The following is a 25,650-nucleotide window of genomic DNA, read 5'->3' as shown; positions in this document are numbered from 1 at the left end:
CCCAAAATATTTCTTCTTAGAAATAGTTTTCCATTTCTTTGATTTCCCACTTTTTTTAGGCAAACAAACAGACCCTAAGAAGGCTCTCCTCCTTTGTCAGAGAAAAAAGGAAAAGAAAACGCAGCCCGTTCCGTTTCGCCTCCAACGTCTTTTCTCATGTTTGACAACCGCAAGGAAATAATCCAACGGGTCCCACTCGTCAGCAGCGGTAACTCACACCTCGAGAACACCACCCACTAACATACTCCCGCGGGCGTGCATCTCGAGAACCCCAAACCCTACTTATTTCATGCCCTCCTCCACTCATCACTGTCGCTCTCTTTCTCTCGATCAACTTCCCTTTTATCACTATCTTTTCTCCTCCTCTCCTTTCCTTTCTCAGCTCAAGAGAAAAGAAAAATGAGGACCTCTCTGCTCAGATCTGTGGAATCCGCCGTCAAGAGGAGCAGATCCGCTCACCTCCGGCGATCTTTCCATGCCGGCGCCGTTCCGGAGCGCAAGGTCGCCATCTTGGGCGCCGCCGGCGGGATTGGTCAACCCCTGTCCCTGCTCATGAAGTTAAACCCTCTCGTTACCAGGCTCGCACTCTACGATATCGCCGGAACCCCCGGCGTCGCCGCTGATGTCAGCCACATCAACACCCCAGCCGAGGTCAGTCGGATCTAGACTTCGTCTTCCTTCAGATCTATTGATTTGTTGTCGTTTTTGTTTTCGGACATGTGATCTAGGGTTTTGGATCTTTGTAGGTTGCTGGATACGCTTCAGAGGAGCAGCTAGGGAAAGCTTTGGAGGGATCTGATCTCGTCATCATCCCCGCTGGAGTCCCGAGGAAGCCTGGGATGACGAGGGATGATCTCTTTAACATTAACGCGGGGATCGTCAAGTCTCTCTGCACTGCCATCGCTAAGTACTGCCCTAATGTGAGGATCAAATCTCTTGCCAGAGTTGGTTGCTTATTGGAATTCTATTGGTTTTTTTTCTTTGATTCACTTAGTTTTGTATTTGGATCAGGCTCTTGTTAATATGATAAGCAATCCTGTGAACTCGACGGTGCCGATTGCATCGGAGGTTTTCAAGAAGGCTGGTACTTATGATGCCAAGAAGTTGTTTGGTGTTACCACGCTCGATGTTGTGAGAGCCAAGACCTTTTATGCTGGCAAGGCCAAGGTTCCAGTTTCTGGTACGAATCCCCCCCCTCCTCACTTTCGTAGTGTTAATTTTTACTAAAATCTATGTGAAATTGATTACCGAGAATAATTTGCAGAGGTTAATGTTCCTGTTGTTGGTGGGCATGCGGGTATAACTATCTTGCCACTGTTCTCCCAGGTGATTACTCTGTTCATTATTTGCTGTCCTTCATATGGGGCTTTAAGCTTCAAAGTTGGTGTCCAAACTTTTGGGTTTTTAAGGAGAAGTAGACCGCTGTTTATCTACTTGGACATGAACTATAATTCTCAATTTTAGTTACAACATAAATCTTCAGTTCCATATTTTGCGTTGGTTTCTTTGATGCTGATTAGATTTGCACTGTTAATGGTAATATATGATGCCTCATAGGAAGACTCAAATATGCTATCCATATTTGGGACCTCAGCCAATTAGTTCCATAAGAGCATCTCCAATCACTCACAAAATCTCCATCCCTCCAAATTTGGAGAGTAAATCCTCTCCAATCACTCTCCAAATTTGGAAATGGTTCACTCTCCAAATTTAGAAAGCGAAGCTAGAATTTGGAGAGGCTCTCCAAATCACTATTCAAACTTTCATTATTTACAACTTGCCACTTTCAACTATTTAATTTCTTAAAAATTACCACTTTACCATCATTCTTAGTAATTTAAATTAGATGTTTAATTTTAAATAAATATAGTTAAAAAATTATAAATCTAATTTTTGTAATAATTGTATATTTGGAAAGGTCTCGTTGAGATCTTCAAAATGAAACTAAGATTAATTTATTTTAGTATTATTATTAGTATTATTATAAAATTATTATTTTTTAAATTAAATAAATAAGTATCAGACATAAAAATTTAAATATGGGGATCTATTTAACTTGCCCCATAAGAAAATACAAGCATAAATTATAATATTTAAATTACATTCCTTTGTTGTCGTACCTCTGCCATTAATGTTCAATTAGTGCGTTCTGAAGCATAAAATGAGCTTCCCTATATTGAATCTTCCTATGTCGATCATGGAATCGTTGGAATCGTTCGGCATCGTCAGTCTTCATCTCTTCAGGTCTTGAGGATTCTGTTGGCCCTTTGGTTTTGATGATGATGGCAAACAATTTATTAAATAAGATACAACATGCATATGAATAAACCAAGTTTTCTCCCCCTTTGACAACATCAAAATGGGGAAAAGATAGGAGCAGTGCTCCCCCTGCATACATGCATAGGTTAGAAGATATGGATAGACACAAACTCCCCCTGTCAAGAAGCATGAGTGATTACATGTGATATATATAAGATTCATACTCAATGAAAAGGAAGAACTCACAAACATTTGAGTTATGATGTACCATCCACTTCATGATGGTATAAGCACAAAATATTAAGTTGAACCATGTGGATGAATACAAACAATAACAACCAGATATATACAAACATTAACCAACCAACATCCTCAGATCCTGCCTCTGAACCAGATTCTTCAGCAGAACCTTCATCAGAACCAGAGGCTGAGCCAGAACCAGATCCGGAAACAGACGCCTGAATCCCGAGGGATTGACGCTGGAGCCGCAGAATCTCCCTCACGTCACGCCGAAGACCAGAAACAGTAGACTCAAGTCTGTCAAGACGATCATCGAGATGCTCGAAACGATCATAGACCTCACTAGAAGAAATAGGAGCTGAACGAGTACGAGGTCGAGGCCTAGAACTAGAAGATGGTCTAGAAGAAGATGCACCCGCAGAGGGTAAAAGAGCAGGAATTGAGGCTTCAAGATGCATCCTAGAAAGGGATGTTGTATCAAAAAATTCTTTATTAGCATCTACTTTTGGTTCACCCGAGAGATCGACACGGAAGTGTTTGAAGATGATAGTGAGGAATGAGCCAAAAGGAAGGAACTTGGTATGCTTGCTAATCATATTATCAAGAAAAACAAGCCCCCAATTGACTTTGATTTTTGCAAAGATGGCATAGACAGCATTAACTTTATCAGAGGCAAAGTGGTCAAAACTACCAGTTTTGGGAATAAGGTTGTGAGCAATAATCTTAGCAATGATTTTACCTGAGGGGTTCAAGGTGTTATTGTTCATAGGATAGGTACAACCGGGAAGAAACATTTTACTGTCGACAAAAGGGTGATTACGAACAATGGACATAAGATTAATATCACTTGTCGGGATCTTAAGGATACCCGCAAGATCATCAGCAGAAAACTCAATCTGGGTGTTCTTCACATATGTTCTAAGATATAAAACATTAACATCAGATGTGTAGGAGGATATATTAGCATAGAAGAGATAAACAAGAAAAGGATAATGAGGTTCTTTGTTCTTTTTATCTAAAAGATGATACAGGCCAACATCATTAAGGAGATTAGGAATATTATAAGGTGCAAGTTCATTATAGTTAACAGTCCTACCAGTTAAAATTTTTAGTTTGCACAATTCCCTGTACTTGGGAATAAGATGGGAATTTCTCAGGTAGTCTTCATAATGATCAGCATTAGAAAAATGTACACTATCAGACTTAGATGTTTTCATAGGAGGCATATTTAGCAAGAAACCCTAAACTAAGAACAGAACCTAGAAACTTAAAGAGATGGAAGAAGGATTTACCCAGTACGATGAAGGATCCGAAGGAGATGAATCGAACAGACACGGGCGATCGGAGATGGAATGGCGGTAGACCGCAAGAACAGAGCTGGGAGATCGGATTTGATGAGGGAATTGGGAACGAATGAAACCCAGAGTATGCTCTCGGGAATTGGTTTTCAGCCCTAGGTTTGAAAAATTACACAATTGCTATATTGATGTAAAAAGTATGTTAATATGAAATCCACTCATGAAACACTAGCTACTAAGTTTAATTTTATTGCAAATGAAAATATAATTCTTAAAGAATGCAATGAAAATTTGAAAATTAAAATGCTAGTTTGCTTCATGAAAAACGTGATGCTATGTTAGAAGTAGATAAGTTAAAATCTATGATGAGTAATCTTGTTTATCCTACTTCTAGTAGCAATGCTTGTATGTAAAATGATGAGTTGAATCAAATTAGCAATGCTTGTATGTAAAATGATGAGTTGAATCAAATGAGAAAACGTATATCTACCTTAGATTCAACACTAAACACTTGTATATCCGAAGGAAATTCCCTCATCAAATCCGATCTCCCAGCTCTTTCTTGCGGTCTACCGCCATTCCATCTCCTGTCGCCCGTGTCTGTTCGATTCATCTCCTTCGGATCCTTCATCGTACTGGGTAAATCCTTCTTCCATCTCTTTAAGTTTCTAGGTTCTGTTCTTAGTTTAGGGTTTCTTGCTAAATATGCCTCCTATGAAAAGATCTAAGTCTGATAGTGTACCTTTTCCTAATGCTGATCATTATGAAGACTACCTGAGAAATTCCCATCTTATTCCCAAGTACAGGGAATTGTGCAAACTAAAAATTTTAACTGGTAGGACTGTTAACTATAATGAACTTGCGCCTTATAATATTCCTAATCTCCTTAATGATGTTGGCCTGTATCATCTTTTAGATAAAAAGAACAAAGAACCTCATTATCTTTTTCTTGTTTATCTCTTCTATGCTAATATATCCTCCTACACATCTGATGATAATGTTTTATATCTTAGAACATATGTGAAGAACACCCAGATTGAGTTTTCTGCTGATGATCTTGCAGGTATCCTTAAGATCCCGACAAGTGATATTAATCTTATGTCCATTGTTCGTAATCACCCTTTTGTCGACAGTAAAATGTTTCTTCCCGGTTGTACCTATCCTATGAACAATAACACCTTGAACCCCTCAGGTAAAATCATTGCTAGGATTATTGCTCACAACCTTATTCCCAAAACTGGTAGTTTTGACCACTTTGCCTCTGATAAAGTTAATGCTGTCTATGCCATTTTTGCTAAAATCAAAGTCAATTGGGGGCTTGTTTTTCTTGATAATATGATTAGCAAGCATACCAAGTTCCTTCCTTTTGGCTCATTCCTCACTATCATCTTCAAACACTTCCGTGTCGATCTCTCGGGTGAACCAAAAGTAAATGCTAATAAAGAATTTTTTGATACAACATCCCTTTCTAGGATGCATCTTGAAGCCTCAATTCCTGCTCCTTTACCCTCTGCGGGTGCATCTTCTTCTAGACCATCTTCTAGTTCTAGGCCTCGACCTCGTACTCGTTCAGCTCCTATTTCTTCTAGTGAGGTCTATGATCGTTTCGAGCATCTCGATGATCGTCTTGACAGACTTGAGTCTACTGTTTCTGGTCTTCGGCATGACGTGAGGGAGATTCTGCGGCTCCAGCGTCAATCCCTCGGGATTCAGGCGTCTGTTTCCGGATCTGGTTCTGGCTCAGCCTCTGGTTCTGATGAAGGTTCTGCTGAAGAATCTGGTTCAGAGGCAGGGTCTGAGGATGTTGGTAGTGATTGATGGACTTTTGGTGGTTCTTTAGTTATGATGTTTTTATTTGGACGTTGTAGTATTTAACTTAAAACACCTCTGTTCTGTTTTGATCTGCAATATTTTGGTTAACAATCTGAATGTTTGGATGTGAATTGATGTTTGAAAACAATAATTTGTTTTTGTTTAATGCTCGGTTCTATCTGAATAATTCATATTATATGTTGGTTTTTGTGCTGAATAATTCATATTATATGTTTAGCTTACAACATCATGAAGTAGATTTATTCTATTTTATGTTGCCTTTTTCATCCACATGTTTCTATGTCTCAAATGATCTATCTGGTGGTTAATGTTTGTATATATCTGGTTGTTATTGTTTGTATTCATCCACATGGTTCAACTTAATATTTTGTGCTTATACCATCATGAAGTGGATGGTACATCATAACTCAAATGTTTGTGAGTTCTTCCTTTTCATTGAGTATGAATCTTATATATATCACATGTAATCACTCATGCTTCTTGACAGGGGGAGTTTGTGTCTATCCATATCTTTTAACCTATGCATGTATGCAGGGGGAGCACTGCTCCTATCTTTTCCCCATTTTGATGTTGTCAAAGGGGGAGAAAACTTGGTTTATTCATATGCATGTTGTATCTTATTTAATAAATTATCATGAGAGCATACTCTGGGTTTCAGCCTTTGGCGGTCGACCGCAGTATAGCCGTTGCACTGTAACAGCTACTTCCCTGTTTTGTTTTCTAATGGGTTTTTGGTCTTTTTACTTGGTTTTTTACTGATGTATTGGGTTGTTATAAATACCCTACTGCTCTCAACACTTATCCTATCTAAGAAAATTAATTACTCAAGTTTACAAAGTGTTTAAGAGGTGTTTAGTGCCTTGTTTCAAAAGAGAAGTTTTTCACAAAGAAGAAGCCTTGAATTCAAATTGAGGAATCCATCCTCATCATCATTTCTTCAGCTCTTCTTGTTTACTGAGAAGTTTCCTAAACTCTTCCTTATATAGCTTATTATTTCACTTTCATTTGATTAGCTATATTCATTGAGTTATATTATTTTCATTCACTTTTATCACACACACATTTTGAGCTTAAATATCTTCATACCATATAGTATGGGTTGTGGGATGTGATTTAGTGAGTGTGAGCTTCATTGTGTTCTTACTTGTTATTTGAGAACAAATCATTGTATTTAACCTTTATTTGTGAGAATCACTTGTAATACACTTGTACACCGAGAGAAGTGTGAGGCGAGAAACTGGGTCGAATCCAATAGGAGTGGCGTCGATTGACGAACCTAGGGAGAGGTTGTAATCGAGCACTTGAGGAGGACACGGGCTAGGTTTCTACACTTAGTGTGTAAAGTGTGATTGCATAGTGTTTGTGTAGTGTGAGAGTTTTCGGTGATCTTGTAAACCGAGTGTGTAGAAGTTCCGGCTTCCAAACCGGATTGTGATAGTGGATATCTCCTCGAGGTGAGGAGCGGGGACGTAGGTCGTGGTGACCGAACCTCGTAAACCTATCGTGTGTTTGTGCTTTGCTTAGCGTATGTTTTATTTATCATAATTGTTCATATCCATATCATATTTCTTCTTGCAAGATAAAAGTGATCAACAAATTAAATTAGCTTTTAATTGGGATTAGATTAGCATAAGACCCTAATCATCCCCCTCTAGGGTCTAACAGATTCGTCGTGAACAATAATCTCTAGTTCCGCATCACGTTCATCCTCCTCAGTCATGTTATGTAGTATAATACAAGTAGTCATTATGTCGTGTAGTCCCCGCCTGTCCCAAGAATGTGATGGTCCATTGATAATGGTAAATCGTGACTGAAGAACACCATAAGCCCGCTCTACATCTTTTCGATATCCTTCTTGCATAGCAGCAAAGAGCTGCCTCTTAGGTCCTTGTGGTTGGGATATTGTTTGTACAAGAGTAGACCATTTGAGGTATATCACATTGACCAAGTAATAACCCGTGTCATAATTAGCAGGAGGGAAAATACCTTGTGCTAGTTGGTCAAACAAATTTGAAGATTGCAATACGTTAACATCATTGTTAGATCCTGGTAATTCAGAAAAAGTATGCCATATCCATAAGTCATATGAGGTTACTACCTCGAGAATCATTGTTGGACCTCCGTGACGCTCTGAGTACTGTCCCGCCCAAGCCGTTGGATAGTTTTTACATTTCCAGTGCATGCAGTCTAAACTGTCCAACATTCCCGAAAATCCGCGCTCTTCGTCTTAGCAACCATGCAATGTCACCCGCAGTGGGATACCTTAAATATTCATTTTCGAACACCTCTATAATTTTTCGACAAAACCTCTTTAAGCATTAGATTACAGTTGACTCACCAATCCTAATATATTAGTCGGTACTACTCGCCGAAGTTTCGTACACCAACATGCGGTGTGTTGCTATTACTTTTTGTAAAGTCGATGATCCTAATACACCAAGACCATCTATCTTCTGCACAAAGTAGTTGTCGTGCTCTTTTACTTCGTTGACAAGGCGAAGAAATAGATCTCGTCGACATCGAAAGCTTTTGCGAAAAAGAGCATCCCCATATGTGGGTTTCTCAGAAAAATAATCGTGCCAAAGTCGAGAGTTACCTTGAGCATCCCCATATGTGGGTTTCTCAGAAAAATAATCGTGCCAAAGTCGAGAGTTACCTTCTTCTCTTCCACGATTGATCACCACATGGTTTCTCAGAAAAATAATCGTGCCAAAGTCGAGAGTTACCTTCTTCTCTTCCACGATTGATCACCACATGACCGAGAATCGATCCTTTACGTTTTCGTTCTCTGCTCTCTTGAAGACGACGAACCAATATTTTCTTCAAGACTTTATCTTGCTCCTCCTACTCAGCCGGTTCATTCTCCCAGTCTTGAAAGCAAAGATCGAGGGTCTCTCCATTGGAGGAAGAAGAAGAGTGGTTCCAAGGTGGCCCTTCTCCAAAGGCTATATTTTATTGTATGGTGAGAAAACAGTTGTGAAATATTGGGTTTTGCATTTCGAGTTCATATTAATAGAGTTGTGAAAGATCCATGTCCGGTCGTGTCAATATCGACTCCCGTGTTTGTCTTCTTACAATCACCAGATTCCCACCATCACCTCTTGTCAGGTGATGTTTCCAAGATCATTGTCCAGTGATGTCAATATCGAGTCCCGTATTTGTCTTCTTGCAATCACCAGATTCCCACCATCACCTCTTGTTGCGAGACTTGTATTATAAATAATGGTAGCTCTTATCCCATATGGTCATTTCTTTCTAATTTATTTAGGCAACTACTTTTGTCCACTAATCATTCTTCATCCACTTCAACATCTGTTCAAGAAAAATCATTCACTAAACAACAAGATCAGTTCCTGTGCTTGGCATGACTTGAAATTTCTCAAGATCCAGTCTCAGGCACATGTCAAAAGAAAGATAAGATGTGAGAATGGATCACAACAGTATTCCATAGAAAGGTAGGTCATAGACAACGAACACCAAGGTCCGTGGAATGTCGTATGGACACAATTAAGAAGATAACAAACAAATTTCGGGGTTCTGTTCGACAAATCGAGCGACTGAATCCAAGCGGAGCTTCTGAACTCGATATAGTAAGTATATAATTTTACTATGGATTTTATATATTATTTTCAATTGTCTAATATTTTTTTTGTTTGTAATTTTGTTAGTTGACTCGAGCTAGAATCATGTACGGAGAAGATGTTAAAGAAAGGAAAAGATTTCAGATCGATCGTTTTGGACGATCCTCAAGTCGAGAAATGGGCTGATCCTAAATCCAATCATGCAGCTGTGAGCATCTTCGAAGGATCAGAGTCGAACATGCAAAGTCAGCCTAATGCAACATGGGACGTTATGGATCTCAATACGGAGAGCGAAAGTTTTATGAACATGAATAATGGCTAGTCTCCCACGGACAGCCTAGTAAGTCGGCATGTTGGAAGAAAGGAGAAGACAGAGAAAAAAGTCGGCGGAGTTTAGTTTTGAGGAGAGAATTATTAAGAGTATGCAAGAGATGGATGCTAAACATGAAATGAGCAGAGAAAAAATGGAGCGATTGATGATAATGAAACTTGAAAAAAAAATTAGAATTACGAGATAGAGAAGTAGAACAACGTGACCAACAATTAGCTATTCAGCGTGAAAGCGAGGATAGACAAATTATGCTGATTGATTTATAAATAAGATTGCCTTATAAATAAGATTGCCGATTAAAGTGAACGTGCTTACTATTAACAAAAAAAAAAGAAATTATTAATAGAAAGGAATATAGAGCTCCATCATTCGACTATGGATTTTCCTCCAGAGGGCCAAGAGGATAGACATTCTTTCATTCAACATAATTTGTCCATCATCTTGGCCTTTTGGAGGAAAATCCATAGTCAAATGGAGCTCTATATTCCTTTCTACTAATGATTTCTTTTTTTTTTTGATGGTAAACACGTTCACTTTGATCGATGATTTTACTTAGATCAATTAACATAATTTGTCTATCCTCGCTTTCACGCTGAAGAGCTAATTGTTGGTCACGTTGTTCTACTTCTCTAGCTTGCAATTCTAATTTTATTTTTTCATTTTCAAGTTTCATTATCACTAATCGCTCCATTTTTTCCTTGTTCATTTCACGTTTAGCATCCATCTCTTGTATACTCTTAATAATTCCCTCCTCAGAACTAAAATCTGCCGACTTTTTTCTCTTTGCCTTTTCCTTCTTTCTTCCAACAGACCGACTTGCTGGGCTGTCCATGGGAGACTGGCCATTACTTATGTTCATAAAACTTTTGCTCTCCGTGTTGAGATCCATAACGTCCTCTGTTGCATTAGGCCGACTTTGCGTGTTCGACTCTGATTCTTCAGAGATGCTCCCAGGCCCCAGCTGCATGATTGGATTTAGGATCAACCCATTTCTCGGCATCCTTGAGGATAATCCAAACATGATCGAACTGAAATCATTTCCTTTCTTTAACATCTTTTCTGTACATGATTCTTGCTTGAGTTGACTAACATTACAAAAAAAAGACAGTTGAAAATGATATTATAAAATCCATAGTAAAATTATATACTTACTATATTGAGTTCAGAAGCCCCGCTTGGATTCAGTCGCTCGATTTGTCGAACAGAACCCCGAAATTTGTTTGCTACCTTTTTAATTGTGTCCATACGACATTCCAAGGACCTTGGTGTCCGTTGTCTATCACATACCTTTCTATGGAATACTGTTGTGATCCATTTCCACATCGTATCTTTCTTTTGATATGTGCTTGAGACCGTGTCTTGAGAAATTTCAAGCCATGCCAAGCACATGAACTGATCTTCTTGGTTAGTGAATGATTTTTCTCGTACAGGTGTCATAGTGGATGAAGAAAGATTAGTGGACAAAAGTAGTTGTCTAAATAAATCAGAAAGAAATGATGGAAGTGTGACTATATGGGATAAGAACTATCATCATTTATAATACAAGTCTCGCAACAAGAGGTGATGGTGGGAGTCTGGTGATTGCAAGAAGACAAACACGAGACTCGATATTGACACGACGGACATGGATCTTGAAAACATCACCCGACAAGCGGTGATGGTGGGAATCTGGTGATTGCAAGAAGACAAACACGAGACTCGATATTGACACTACCGAACATGGATCTTTCACAACTCTTTATTAATAAGAACTCTAAATGCAAAACTTAATATTTCACAACCTTTTTCTCTCAATACAATAAAATATAGCCTTTGGAGAAGGGTCATCTTAGAACCACTCTTTTTCTTCCTCCGATGGAGAAACACTCAATCTTTGCTTTCAAGACTGGGAGAATGAACTGGCTGAGCAGGAGGAGCGAGATGAAGTCTTGAAGAAAATATTGGCTCGTCGTCTTCAAGAGAGCAGAGAACGAAAACGTAAAGGATCGATTCCCGGTCATGCGACGATCAATCGTGGAAGAGAAGAAGGTAACTCTCGACTTTGCCACGATTATTTTTCTGAGAAACCTACATATGAGGAAGCTCATTTTCGCAAAAGGTTTTGATGCCGACGAGATCTATTCCTTCGCATTATCAACGGAGTAAAAGAGCATGACAACTACTTTGTGCAGAAGAGAGATGATCTTGGTGTATTAGGATCATCGACTTTACAAAAAGTAGTAATAGCGCACCGCCTGTTGGCATACGAAACTTCGATAAAATAGTACTGACGAATATATTAGGATTAGTGAGTCAACTGTAATCCAATGCTTGAAGAGGTTTTGTTGGGCAATTATAGAGGCGTTCGGATATGAATATTTGAGGTATCCCACTGCGGGTGACATTGCACATTTGCTAAGGAAAGGTGAATAGCGCAGATTTTCGGGTGTTTTATAGATAATCTATTTCAACTTAAAAAAAATTTGATTTAACCCCTGTGAATTTTTCTCACTTAAACTTAACCTTTCAAAACTAATATCATTGAGTCATATTTATTATGTAACAAGTACTTGATTTGTAAAGACAAAAGTATCCATCAACTATAAAAGAATTACCTTGGTTTTTACCAGATGAATGAAAAAGAGGTGATATAGATGGAAAGAGAATTACAAATTGGCTGTGGTCCTTTTATTATCGGTTGAGGGTTTCTTTTTATCTAAAATTACTTTCTTCAAGAGGGTATTTTATCCAAATCACATATTGTAGTGACTATCTTAAGGAGGTTTGTTAATAGGAGTGTAAAAGATTAGGGGAGTTTTTACGAGACAGATTATAGTTGAGAGTTTTTTTTGAAATTGCACCAAAATTGAGAGAGATCATCTGTAATACCCCTCATAAGAAAGGGCTTTTGTCAAATTGAATCAGTTGGGTGAGTTTTTAAGACAATCCCCTTAGTTGAGAGGGTTTTTAAAAATTAACTCTTCTTTTAAATATGGCTTATTCATAATTTGTTCATCAGAATTTTAATAATTTAATATTAGTCTCAAATTATGAGCATTTTCAAAAATGTGAGGGCATAACATAGAATTTTTGGACACTTAAAATCAAGGAACTAATATCTAAATAACTTTTAGACATTTGCTCTTATAGTCATTGCATTAAATATCGATCGATGTATTGCCTTATCGGCCAATATATCGGCTTAAAGACTTTATCTTGATAATATTTTATGTTTTCTTTTGTTTGGTGATTTTTTTGATATATCGACCGCTATCGAAAATATACTGATATATTCCTTTGAAGATATCGAGAAAATTGTGTCACTTTTAGTTTGATTTTGGGCTCGGTTTTGGATTGTGTTTGGGAAACAAAATTGGAACCCACAAAACCCATAAAGGCTACAATTCTTCTCCCAAATTTCTCAACTTTCAGCTCTCCCAAACCTTAAGCATATATCTTAATGCAAATTCTTATGTTTAAAATTCATTAATATGTTAGATATGTTAGATTACATATTATAATATCATGTTATGTATGAATATTATCTCATATGACACCCAATATTATATACATCTCTCTCTTTTTGCAATCCGATATCATAGATTTTATTTGTTCAATATTTATTTGATATCCAACACCCTGTAGTAGTCATTCGAAAGCCTCTTCTAAAGTTTTCTAAGCGAAGTATATAATTTCAGGAAATAATTCAAAATCTTGAGACTCGTTCAAAATATGATGCTTTAATTTTTTCACATTTCCTCTACAATACAAATATAAGCTGCGCATCTTGCTTCATATTGTATGAGGAATATTATTTATCAATGAGATCATATACTATTGTTTGTGGATAACAAAGGTTTCAAATTTTTTATAGGCTTAACGAACTTAAATACCTTATAGTTTACCAAAATTATACTTATATGCCCCCACTTGTATCTTGCTACACTTTTTTTAATTTTAGATAATGTATCTTAGCGCACTTAAATATCTTAATATTTTCTAAAATTTATGTCTGTATCTTCTGTTCTGTACCTAAACATTAGGATGCTCTTTGTAATTCCCTACATGAGTGTCATTGTATAATTTTAGAACAATTTTATGTTTCCTACTATTTCCATAAATACTTTATTAACAGACAATTATCAATTAATATATTATTATATATTACTTATAATTAATATGATGTAGAGTTTTACAATAATGTTGGAAGTTTAAGGGATCAAATTATACAAACTTAAAGTGACATATAATATAATTAAACAATGATAATTAATTTAGTTTAGTTAGTATTGGAAGGTAATATAAAAAAAGAACAGGGGTAATATAGTCCTTGAAAAGTTTTTTTTCACAAAACTCCCTCTTTTCCTCTTTCCATAAATACGTTATTAACATGGAATTATCTATTAATATATTATTACACATTACTAATAATTAATATGGTGTAGAGTTTTACAATAATGTTGGAAGTTTTAGGGACCAAATTATACAAATTTAAAGTGACATATAATATAATTAATTAACAATGATAATTAATTTAGTCTAGTTAGTATTAGAAGGTAATATCAAAAAAGAATAGGGGTAATATAGTCATTGAAAAGTTTTTTTCACAACTCCCACTTTTAAAGGGAGTATGATATGATTAAATAGTTGAAAGTGACAAAGTTATAAATAATGAAAGTTTGAATAGTGATTTGGAGAGCCTCTCCAAATTCTAGCTTCACTCCAAATTTGGAGAGAACCATCTCCAAATTTGGAGAGTGATTGGAGATGATTCACTCTCCAAATTTGGAGCAATGGAGATTTTGCCAAGTGATTGAAGATGCTCTAAGCCTTTAGATTTTGCATTTATAAATGCATTCATGCATTTGCCGCATCTCTCTAACTTGGTACAATGTCTGTTTATGATCGCTGTACTCTGGGCTATGCTTAGTGTTATGTGAGTATAAATTTTAATTTTTCTTGGTGATTTCATTCAGGCAACTCCATCCACTAATGCTTTGTCAGAGGAGGATATACATGCTCTTACAAAGAGAACACAAGATGGTGGTACTGAGGTGGTGGAAGCAAAGGCTGGCAAGGGATCTGCAACTTTGTCTATGGCGTAAGTCTTGAAACTGCGTGAAGTTATGCTGGAGTACTGGTTTTAATATCATTTTGTTGTTTCTTGGATATAGATTTCTTTCTTAATCCAATCCTGAGGCATTTCATGTGAATGTGCATTTCTATTTGTATATACTTGAAGTAGCCCCCTACTCACGTACATGCATGTATATATTATCTATCTGCTCATATGTATTGACCTGTGACAGTGTTTCTATTATATATTCATACACATTCACATCTAAGGTTGTCTTGTGTCTACATCTGTGGCAATTTTCATACTAAAAGGAAATGCTGTTTTTGTCTCATGCTGTCATTTTCCATATTTGCTGCTTGTATGCATTTGCATTTAATCCATATTGTTCATTAGGGCTGAAGTTGTTGATGTTTCCAGTAATTGTTGCATGACTATTCACTATATTCATGGATGCTGCGGGGCCTTACATGCTGCTTAAGTTCTTTATACTTGTATGATAACTGTCCCGTTTTGCCCTAATAATATAGGAGGTCTACTTGCGCCTTTCTTATCAGAGAGCAAATAAAATTTGCTTGTGCTCAACAAGATACTGTCAATATATAACTTCTGATATAATTATTTTAGTTCTGTTTTATTCATTTAAAAGCTTAACATTCCATTTTATACCATACTCCAAAAGGAATCTTCACATTGTATCATGTAGGTGGTTAATTACTTCTAATTCATTTTTTTCCTGGAAAACCTACTATTTTCTAAACAAGACTAGTTCACGCCTGAATATCGCAAGCTACAAATGTATTAGTATTTCATTCATCCATTTGAAGTTGCTTTTTGGAAAGTGGTTCTTCAAGTGCATTATGCTTGATGAACTATGCTTTTCACCTTTATCTTAGTACTAAATGTCTTGCTAGTAACTCTTTGTCATTGGAGCAAGAATGATTTGAATAAGCACAAAAAACTAAAAGCCTGTAGCTGTGTGCATTAATATTTTCACTCTGTATCACCCTGTTGTCTTCCTCCTCTTTTGTTATAAGAAGTTGTTCACACATGAAGAGAATATCTGGGAATATACTTTTTCATTACCACTGAACAAGATTCTATCTATATTCCCAGTTTTATACTTAGATGGAAAATTCAATCACAAGAAATATCCGTACAACTTTATCAGGAGCTTGTATTAGCTTATATTGATAGTATTAGTCTATTAGCCATGCTGGTTTGCTTCAGTTCTCTGATATACTATCAACCAAAACACAGAATGAGATTCTTTCTTTGTTTCCTTATTTTATATTTGAGAGATTTAAGTGAAGAAAGACTGTACAGAACCTCACGACAACTTCAGTCTGCTTATGTTGATTGTATGGTTTAGTACTTCTGTCAATTAGCAATCCTTTGATTTGTGTTAGGATGTTTCATTATAATTAGCGGTTTTCCATCTTTGTCATCTTGGTCTCTTATCATCAACCAGCTCCATTACTATGACTATATGAGTTGCTTGCACCTCAACCTTTCATCTTGGACTGGAAGTGGTTACCTTCCTGTACATCTAACTACTAAAAAACTTCGGATTGCATTTGTTGGCTGAACCTTGATGCTAACCCTTAGGTTCACGAGTTGGGATCTAATTTCTGGCTTAGGCATCTATAAGCCGAAAGAGCTCTGAATAAAGTCTAAATGACCATATTGCAAATGAGGAGATCTGGCCTCTTGATAATATAGTTTGTCCTGGATGAAGTAACAATCCTCCAAATTATGACAAGAACGCTCTTATCAGTTATCAACAAAACTTTGCAGGTCTGTGCAAACAGGCTGGACCATGTGGCTAGTTAGCAGGATATGGTTTTTGAACTGATGGAAAGTGTAGTCTGAACGCGAAAGTGTTACACTAGCGTACCAGACAACTTAGGGTTCAACGTTTGATATTTTCTTACTGTATCTTTCAAACTTCAATACTGCGGGCATTCCCCTTGTGTCAGCTTTTATTGCAAGGTTTATCTTTCTTCTTATGGACTTAAATGTCCTTGAACCTGCCATGCTGTCCAAAAAATATATTCATATGTTTGGTTGCTAGTAAGAGGTTTATTGGAGCAGTTGAGCCAAGAAAGGCAAGAAAAGCTATTTCTGCCTGTGATACTGTCAGTTTTTTTTCATAGTATATGTATACTTCTCAATTATAACATCAGTTTACTTATGATAGTTATTGTGTTTTTACGTGTTCACTAGATTTTTAAGATATTACGTTTGTCTAATTATCAGATTATGGTTTGAACATTGTATTCTAGCTTCACTTTGTGACTTTTTAAATTCTGGATTTATTTTGTTAGAAACTTTCTTCTTTGGGAAATAAGCAAAAAATAATGGAAATTTCATATTGATATTATCTGATGGTTAAACATTTCCATATTTTTTTGTCATCGGAGCCTTCTCATGTTGCATGACATTATCGTCTGTTTATGGATACATAGACATAAACTGCAAGCCTGCAATGATTGTAGTTATCAGACTTAAGTTTTACTGTTTTGTATTGCTTCCTGCAGCTATGCCGGAGCTGTCTTTGCTGATGCATGCTTAAAGGGTCTTAATGGGGTTCCAGACATTGTGGAATGTTCCTTTGTGCAATCGACAGTTACTGAGCTACCTTTCTTTGCCTCAAAGGTAATGATTTGGAAAAGAAATTTCTTGAATCACTTTAATATTTTATTGTTTCATGTATCTATATATTTCAAACCAACTTTTTCCCCTCAAGTATTTCTGTGACAGTGCGTAACTTGAAGAAAATAAACAATAAACAAGTTCATGCACTGTAGTTCATATTTATGGAATACCTTCATTTTCCAAGACATGTAGACGGGAAGCGTCTAGAGTCTTAACTAAGAAGACTACAGCTGAAGTAAAGTTCGAATTATCTCTATTTTCTCATCTAGTTTCCACGATTTTATTTTTTTACCGGTAATCTTGTATGTACCGTCTCTCAGGAAACATACACTCACACAAACTACCTGTTATTGTTTTTATTTAATTTTCAATGTACGTGTCAGATCTTTCGCTGTTTTACTAATCCTTGTGCAACTTATATTTTACAGGTGAGGCTGGGGAAAAATGGAGTTGAGGAGGTACTCGGGTTGGGCCCCCTGTCAGACTTTGAGAAGCAGGGTTTGGAAAACCTCAAGGCTGAGCTCAAATCCTCTATCGAGAAGGGCATCAAGTTTGCCAAGGAGAACTGATCAAATTAGCTAAACCAATTAGGTTCCTTGAAAATCTTAGTTTTGCATTTGTATGTTTTGAGGGGTGATTCACCCATCACTTGTCTGTTAAAATTACAGAGATTTTTGCAGTCCGGCTGTTTGGTTCCAGAACTGTATCAATAAAATGTATGCAATTTGTTTAAGAGGAACACTAGAACGTTTACTGGGTGCATCAGTAGGTAATGCGACTAGACTTTCCGATTTGATTTTATCTGTATCTCTCTCCCTGCCTAAATACATTCCAATTCTCAATATCATGGCCTTAGTTCTCATTCCACCCCTAACACTAGTCCTGATTGTATCGACATTCTCTGTTACTGCCGCTGGATGCTACACCTCCATCTTTAGCTTCGGTGATTCCATCACCTGCACTGGAAACTACAGAGCAAGCCCTGTGACATAGTCAAATCTACCTTATGGCAAAACATTCTTTCTTTGCCCCTCTGGTCACTTCTGCAATGGGCGGATCATTGTCGATTTCGTCAGCAGTTTCCAATGTCTGTGTCTAGTTTTCTTCGAACGCTGTGATCCTGGATAAAATTGGGGTGTATATCTCAAAACCTCTCTAATTTTTATTTCCCATGCAGAAAATCTCAAAATGTTACCCACAAATCCTCAAAACTCCAAAAGTGCCTCAAATGAAGGGTCTCTTGCGATCGGAGGACTTTATTACCTTCTCAGTTTTGTTTTCTCCACTTCTTGTTTTTTTTTATTTTTGTCATATTATGGAAAACGTTTTGGGTTTTCAATGGAAAAATCAAAGTTCATAGTAGAAGAAGCTTCCAAATTTGGAGTGTTGTGTGAAGTTCATCCTTGAAAGAACTTACTGCTGAAAGCTAGATATGAAGAATGAACAGAAGTCCAAATCTCTGCAAACGCGATATTGAGACTCTTAATAATAAGTAAACCTAGAACATAGATCCTTATTAATTGAAGTTTCCGCCTTGAGAATTTTGATTGAGTTTGTGTATGAGCTTGCAGCGGAGGCACTGGGGTTGCCTTTTTCCGCCTCCGTTTCTTGGAGGGTCAAGCAGCGACATCAACAGTCATGGTTTCGAGTTTGGAGTGAATTTCACTGTTGGAGGGGCGACGACGCTTGATGTTGAATTCTTGAGAGAGAGAGAGAGAGAGATGATGTTAAACGGAGGAATTAATCGCTGGTTGTTCGAAGGGAATGATTCAAGTAATTGCTTCCACCTCTCTGCTCTTCTTCTTCTTCTAGCGCGTACTTTCTAGGTAGTGTTTGGTAAAATGAGTTTAACCAGATGGAAACAACAATTAGACCAAGAATATTTCTAGTTTTAACAAAATCTATAGATTCGTTCTCATCAGGCCACTTCTCGCCCAACAACCAGGCCAGTAGTAATTCAAATCCTTCAGTATAGAACTGACCTGGACTAGTTCCCAAGTTGTCAAACTGATTCTTAGTCATATTGCTAATTTTTTTCCCTACCTAATAGCTTCACTGCTGGAAACGGTAATTTTTTTGGTAGTTCTAGTGAAAATTCTCAGAATCTATCAATTGAAAATAATAATATATATCAATGGAACATTGGAAATTGAAATATATCGTGAAGCCTATAGCTACTATAATAATGGCATTTGAAAAAGTATGCAGAGCAATTTGTCCATAACATTAATAGTGGTGCACTATAGTATATCAACTATTGGATCGATACATAATCTGTGCATCGATCAAAGGCTTAATTATATTTGAGTTTCGATTAATATATCTTTAGTGCACCATTAACTCCATAGAATGTGTACTGCATAACTTTTAGCCACTATTTTGCTTGGATGTATGGTTTCATAACTAGACAGCGTGATGATGATTTATAGAGTATCATCCCCATTTTCAACTGAAAGAGAGTAAACAAGGATTGTTTTTTCAAGGAAAGAATCAGCAGGAGTTAGCTAATCATACGCCTGTGTTTGAAGAGGCCTCTATTTAGAAACTTTTAACTGTGTTGTTTTTGATGACTTTTGACTTTTATGATGAAATTTTTTATAAAAAAATATGCAGGTTGAAGAGTCATATGTTTGGTTCCACCTATATATCCTGTTTAGTGAGCTTATAAGCTAGTTTTTGATGAGTTGTAGAATCCCAACTTTAGAATAAGATTTGAAACTCAATTATTTGAGATGTTACGTAGATATAACAAATCTACTTTTTCCCATAAATATGCCAAGTCCGTGTGCGTTGCTTAAATGTTTATACCCAATACGACACAGCTTTCATCCCTCTATTTGGGGTCCATATCTACTAAAAAAGAGAGTAAATAATGATAATGCCATTTGAGCCCCGGGCCCTCGAGTCAGATACACACGAAAATGTTATTGTGCGAAATTAAAGTCTGCCTTTCTCTAACCTCCTCATGTCCTCTCCATATTTGTAAGGGACACAGTTGCAACTGAGTGGATATATGCTCAGAAAACAAGATTAAAAAAAAAAGAAAAAAAGGGAAATTTTGCGAACGTATGATAGTCCAATTGTTAGATATTTTGTTAAGAAAAGACAATTTTGCCTTTATGAATAGTAATAAAATTTTATAATTAAAACATGTTTTAATTAGCAATTAAAAATATGTGTAACGACTATATAATTATGGGGAACGTTACAAAATTTATGACGAACGTTACAGAATTAATTACGGGTTTTGTAACGTCTTTTCCAACCCTATATATATATCCGTATGTTGAGCTCAAAATGATAAGAAAAAAATACACAACAAGTTTTCTCTTGTTTTTCTTCTCTCCCATACATATTATTTTCATCTACATCTTAGTTTTATTTTATGGGCAACTTCCTTCATCTGAGCTGAAGCTCTGCACTCTCGCCCGAGTGCAGAGGCCGGCTGTTTCCGGGGGCTTTTACCGCTAGGGGGAAGGAACCATCTGCGCCAGGGCGATAGGCGGGTTCTCAATCTTCTAGGGCAGTGATTACACGACTGCTCCCGTCAGGCCTGAATTTCATACCTCTTGTTTATTTTAATTTCGGATTTATTTCATGCTATAATCTTAATTATTTGATAAATTTCAAACACCAATAATGTGGGGATAAAAAAAATTCCAAAAATGTTAAAAAGCAACGAGTTTACTGTACTTGATTAATCTTTGTTTTCTTGTTATATCTACTCATGATTTTTGTTAGAACAAGTGCACAATAAAGCGGAAATAATTACGAAGAACAAGTACTAGAATAAACGATAAGAAACTACAAATACAGAGATTTATGCGATTCATCTAATTTGAGCCACGTTCATATATAGCAGAGGCACGGGAGAAATTCCACTATCAAAAGAAAAAGAAGTATAAGAACAAAACAAATAGCCTAAACCCTCAAACTCTCCTTTTCAAACCCTCCTATTCTACTAACTTTTTTTCCCTAACCTAAGCTCTCTCTGTTTTTTATATAAAAGACCACAATAGATCAAGAAAGGTGTGTCCAAAACTTGATAGAAGTTGGAGATCAAAAGAAAAACGAACTCGTCTGAGATTAAATTATCAAAACTGCAAATCAGCGCCGTTACCCTTGATGGCAAAACACGACCATCGATGGTCTTCTGCAGTCCATCGATGGTTCACTATAGTTCATCGATGGTTCTAAATTCCGTTTTTGTTTTTCTCCGATTGTTCACTATTAACCATCGATTATCGAAGTGACCATCGATGGTGTCCTCATGACCATCGACGACCTATTGGCTGAAATCAACAATATTCAAAGGGTTTTGAGACATAATTTTAACAATTTTTCTAAATATAATGGAAAAGAGCAACTATGAAATTATTTTTATCTTTTTCCTGAAGATGAAGCTATTCTTATATTTTAAGAGGGGACTGATCAGATTCGACGGCTTCATCCTTGTGCAACCATCATCTACGTATGCTGACGACTACAGTTGCCGCTATGAGCATGTTCCGATCTCCCAGCCCTCTCGGTGAGCTAGTTTCAGGATGCTTTGTTTTTCGAATATGGGTCCCGTAAATCTTTAACATCTTGACGTTAATTAGTGCCTCAAAAAATTGATATTGCTGTTTGGCCCCTCAAATCCTGCGAGGTACTTTAAATTAGTTTTGACTTTTGAGTGTTTACCTACCGTTTGCTTTGGCACGTTCACAAGCTGGCTTCCGCGCACACGAAAAGATTGGCAGAGACTTTCCATTCACCTAACTTTTTTTTCTCTCCCACCCCATATATAGATTTCAGGTTAACACCCCTCTGTTTAAATTACTCCAACACAAATTAACCTGTTTAAAACTACAAAACCCATTTACTAATGTCTTTTCTTCCCTGTCTTAATTTCCTCTAATAACACAATTTTGCAGTTCCGGAGAGGAGAGGAAGTTCTAACATTTTGGTGAGGTATGATTGATGTAATTCACCGTACGTGATTGACAACCAACCCAGCTCGAGATAAGCAACTAAGACGCAACAACCAACAAGGAGACTTAATTTGAAATGACCGACGTGATTTGAGGGACTAAATAACAGTTTCAATTACCGCAGGGACTACTTTTAAAATATTAAAAACGTAAGGGACCACAACCAAAAAAAGCCCTATTTTCTTTTTTCAACGTTCGGGTATTTTGAAGGATTTCAAGGTACTGTAGGATTCGGACACGCTAGCTCCTTTGGCTGCGTGTTGTATGTTGTGGTAATTAAGTGGTGGTCGTTATAACTACGATTCCTCTGCAACGTGCGGTTCTGATGAGAGGCCAAAAGCGCGTCATGATCCATCGAGATAATGTTAGTGGGGATGGACTGCACCTCACTAAGAGGCTGTTTAGATCGGTTTTTTGGATAGGTAAAATAGAGGAAAGCTGTCAAAAATGTCAGCTTTTTGGCAACTTTCCCCCAAAATCATCTTTTATAGAGGCGATTTTGGGGGAAAGCTGCCAAGAAGCTGACATTTTGGTAGCTTTCCCCCTCCTTTCCCCTTCTCAAAACCGGAACCAACCAGCCCCTAAAGCGGTCTCTGCAACATAGCCATGATATAATATTGTGATTTGAGTTCTGCTGTGAATAAATTTGTCGGGCATCTTGCCCATGTTACTTAACAAAAAACATTGAACTTGGATCGGTGTTTCTGATTAAAAAAAAAAAAAACATTTAACTTGGATCACCAAGATTGTGCCTCATCAAGTTTACGGAGAATGGATACATGGCGGCGTACATAGAAGGCTAAATAGCAGTTAAGTACCTCATGGTTTACCTAATTCTGCACTTATACATGATATATGCACCTCTTTCTAGTGACCCCCACACGATAAAAACTTCCTCCTTCTACTTTCCATCTCCTCCTCCTCCAAACCTAGCGCTAGGTTCAACCGGTTAAGGCACCAACTGGTTAAGAACTTAACTGAAAATGCCTGATCAAAGAGTCGATCGAAATCAACAGAAGATGAGTTCTATACTCTTAGTGTTTGCTAGTCGATCGAAAAAATGACTAACCAGTCATTGTTAGGATGAGAACTAATCCATCAACTTCAAATATAATCTAACATGCATACAATTTTGCTGATATGTTTATGTAGAGAGGCTCTCTAAATGAGTTTTTTTCTTTAATTTCTATATCTAAATATACGATCATGAGGTTTTTTTAATTATGATTACTTATAATTTGATTAGAATTACCAAAATATTTATTTTAAAATTTCTGTAATTATATATAGTTCTACTTTTATGAGGATGTTTAGGTGAATTCAGTATTTACGTGTCCACATGTTATTTTCTATAGGGGACACATGGTTGTTTTATGATATGACATGTCAATTATTTTGTGCATTTAGGAGTACCGTCAATTTCTTTTTATATATAAAGGAGGGAAATGAAGGTTTATATCTCATTTAATTAAACCATGATGTTTGATTTGATCGGTTCATGTTGCATGGTTTAACCCAATGTACTCTTGAGGTCATACCAATTTTCAAAAGCAACTCAATGTGTGATGACCTCGCTGGCTGGCGAAGCCGTCGTAGTCCTTAGGGGCTGTTCGTTTCGCAAAAATTTTTGGGAAATCAAAGAATAGGAAATCAAAGAATAGGATTTCTTGAATCATGGTTGTTTGGTTGGTTAAAAAAAGAAGGAAATCAAAGAATAGGAGATGAGATGAGATGAGTTGTCATCATATTATTGGATGATGTGAGTGATTTTTTAAGAAAACTTGTTTTGATGTTGTTTGGTTGGTTAAAAAAATAAGAAAATGTATTATAAGAAACCTATTTCCTATAATAATTTTTTTCTTGTGTTTGGTTCATTCTTAAAAATAAGAAAATAGATGAGATGAGATGAGTTGTTTGTATATTATTGGATGATGTGACCCACACTTAAGGAAATCAATTTCCTTTTTTTTTGAGGAAATGGGTGAAAATGAAATGTTAATGAGATGAGATGAGTTGTCACCATATTATTGGATGATGTGAGTGATTTTTAAATATGAGATGATATGAGTTGGATGATGTGACCCGTTTCTTGTGTTTGGTATATTTTTAAAAGTAAGAAAGGAGATAAGATGTGATGAGTTGGTGGATAAAAATAATATTTTATTGATAAAAGTGTATAGATTTCTTTTTCTTGGATTGAGTTTTATGGATGGAAGTGGATAAAAATAATATTTTAATGAAAAAAGTACATGTATTTCCTTTTCTTGGTTTTTAGGAAATCTCCCAACGCCAAACAAACGGGCCCTAAATGGATGAATATAGATTTTCAGTGTTGTGATCACACATGCAACACCGACTTTTTCTTACTTTTTATTTATTTTTAGAATGTTATAGAAAAATGAGGAATATCACAAAGAAGGGAATTGAAACTTAAGCTATCTAATTTTGAATTTGAAAATTTAAAATAAACACTATCTGCATATAGATTTGGCAAGTCGAATCCTCCCCCTCGGCTCCCACCTTCTTTTTATTTCAGAATATCATAAATAAAAAGGGATGCTATAACGAAAGGCTATGTGGTTCAAATATGTAATTTTAAATTTTAAATTTCAAAATAAGTGTTACCCACACCCTTATTTTTGAATTTCTTTTGAATTTGAAGCTATCTAAGACAAAAGCACCCTGGTTCAAATTATCAAAATTTGATTTTGAAATTCAAGAAACTTACTTTTCATCTTGCGCATTATGTTAAGAACATTATGGAGGGAATTTAAAGGTTAATATCATGTTCATTTCAATAAGCTCATGTACTATAAGTCATAAGTATAAGCCATTCCTATGTTCATATTCATAAAAATAGAGTATATAAAAAAAATAGAAGAGAAGAGCAACAGCCTAATAAAGAATTTTTTTTCGTGCAATTTAATTTAGAAGCATGCGCATATAACCAAATTTAGAAGGATAAATTGGGTTAACCCGCAACCCCATTATGACATAACACCCCCATTATTAGGGCCATTCAACTATTCATTAGCACTTAACGTTTATTAATTGCCAAATTTAGAAGGATAAATCGGGTTAACACCCTTATCTCTTATGAATTTAAGGGGGCTAGGCGCTAATAAATTATTTAAGAGATGTTAATCATTGAAGAAATAGATGAGATAACTATATAACAATAAATCCTAAACTATTTTGTACTATAATGAACAAATTGCGGCAATTAATGGCTTATAGAGTACGATATTTTTGCAATTTGAATCTATGAAACAGTTAAATATCACCCTCTATTTTTTTTCTTGCATCCATTGCTGGACTATCGAGCAACAATGGGGGTCATGGTTTCGAGTTAGGAGCAAATTTTACCGTTGGAAGTGTGATAGCGGTTGATGTTGAATTCTTGAGAGAGAGAGGGGGGGGGGGG

General features: G+C 36.4%; 1 protein-coding gene across 1 annotated transcript; it reads left to right on the top strand.

The window, feature by feature from the left end:
- On the top strand, positions 308-18,054 carry LOC109840036 (malate dehydrogenase, mitochondrial). The gene is made up of 7 exons (XM_020408536.1): positions 308-651; positions 747-920; positions 1,012-1,180; positions 1,265-1,326; positions 14,498-14,622; positions 17,136-17,253; positions 17,682-18,054. Exons 1-7 carry the CDS (start codon positions 400-402, stop codon positions 17,820-17,822), a joined length of 1,041 nt encoding a protein of 346 aa, XP_020264125.1. The 5' UTR covers positions 308-399; the 3' UTR covers positions 17,823-18,054.

Source organism: Asparagus officinalis, chromosome 5, assembly GCF_001876935.1.
Source record: "Asparagus officinalis chromosome 5, Aspof.V1, whole genome shotgun sequence".
NCBI lineage: Eukaryota > Viridiplantae > Streptophyta > Magnoliopsida > Asparagales > Asparagaceae > Asparagus > Asparagus officinalis.
This window is presented reverse-complemented; position numbering and strand designations above follow the sequence as displayed.

Coding starts and splice junctions, on each gene's coding strand:
- LOC109840036 (XM_020408536.1), top strand. CDS start 400: ATGAGGACCTCTCTGCTCAGATCTGTGGAATCCGCCGTCAAGAGGAGC. Junction 652..746: donor ACATCAACACCCCAGCCGAG/GTCAGTCGGATC, acceptor GGATCTTTGTAG/GTTGCTGGATACGCTTCAGA. Junction 17,254..17,681: donor TACCTTTCTTTGCCTCAAAG/GTAATGATTTGG, acceptor TATATTTTACAG/GTGAGGCTGGGGAAAAATGG.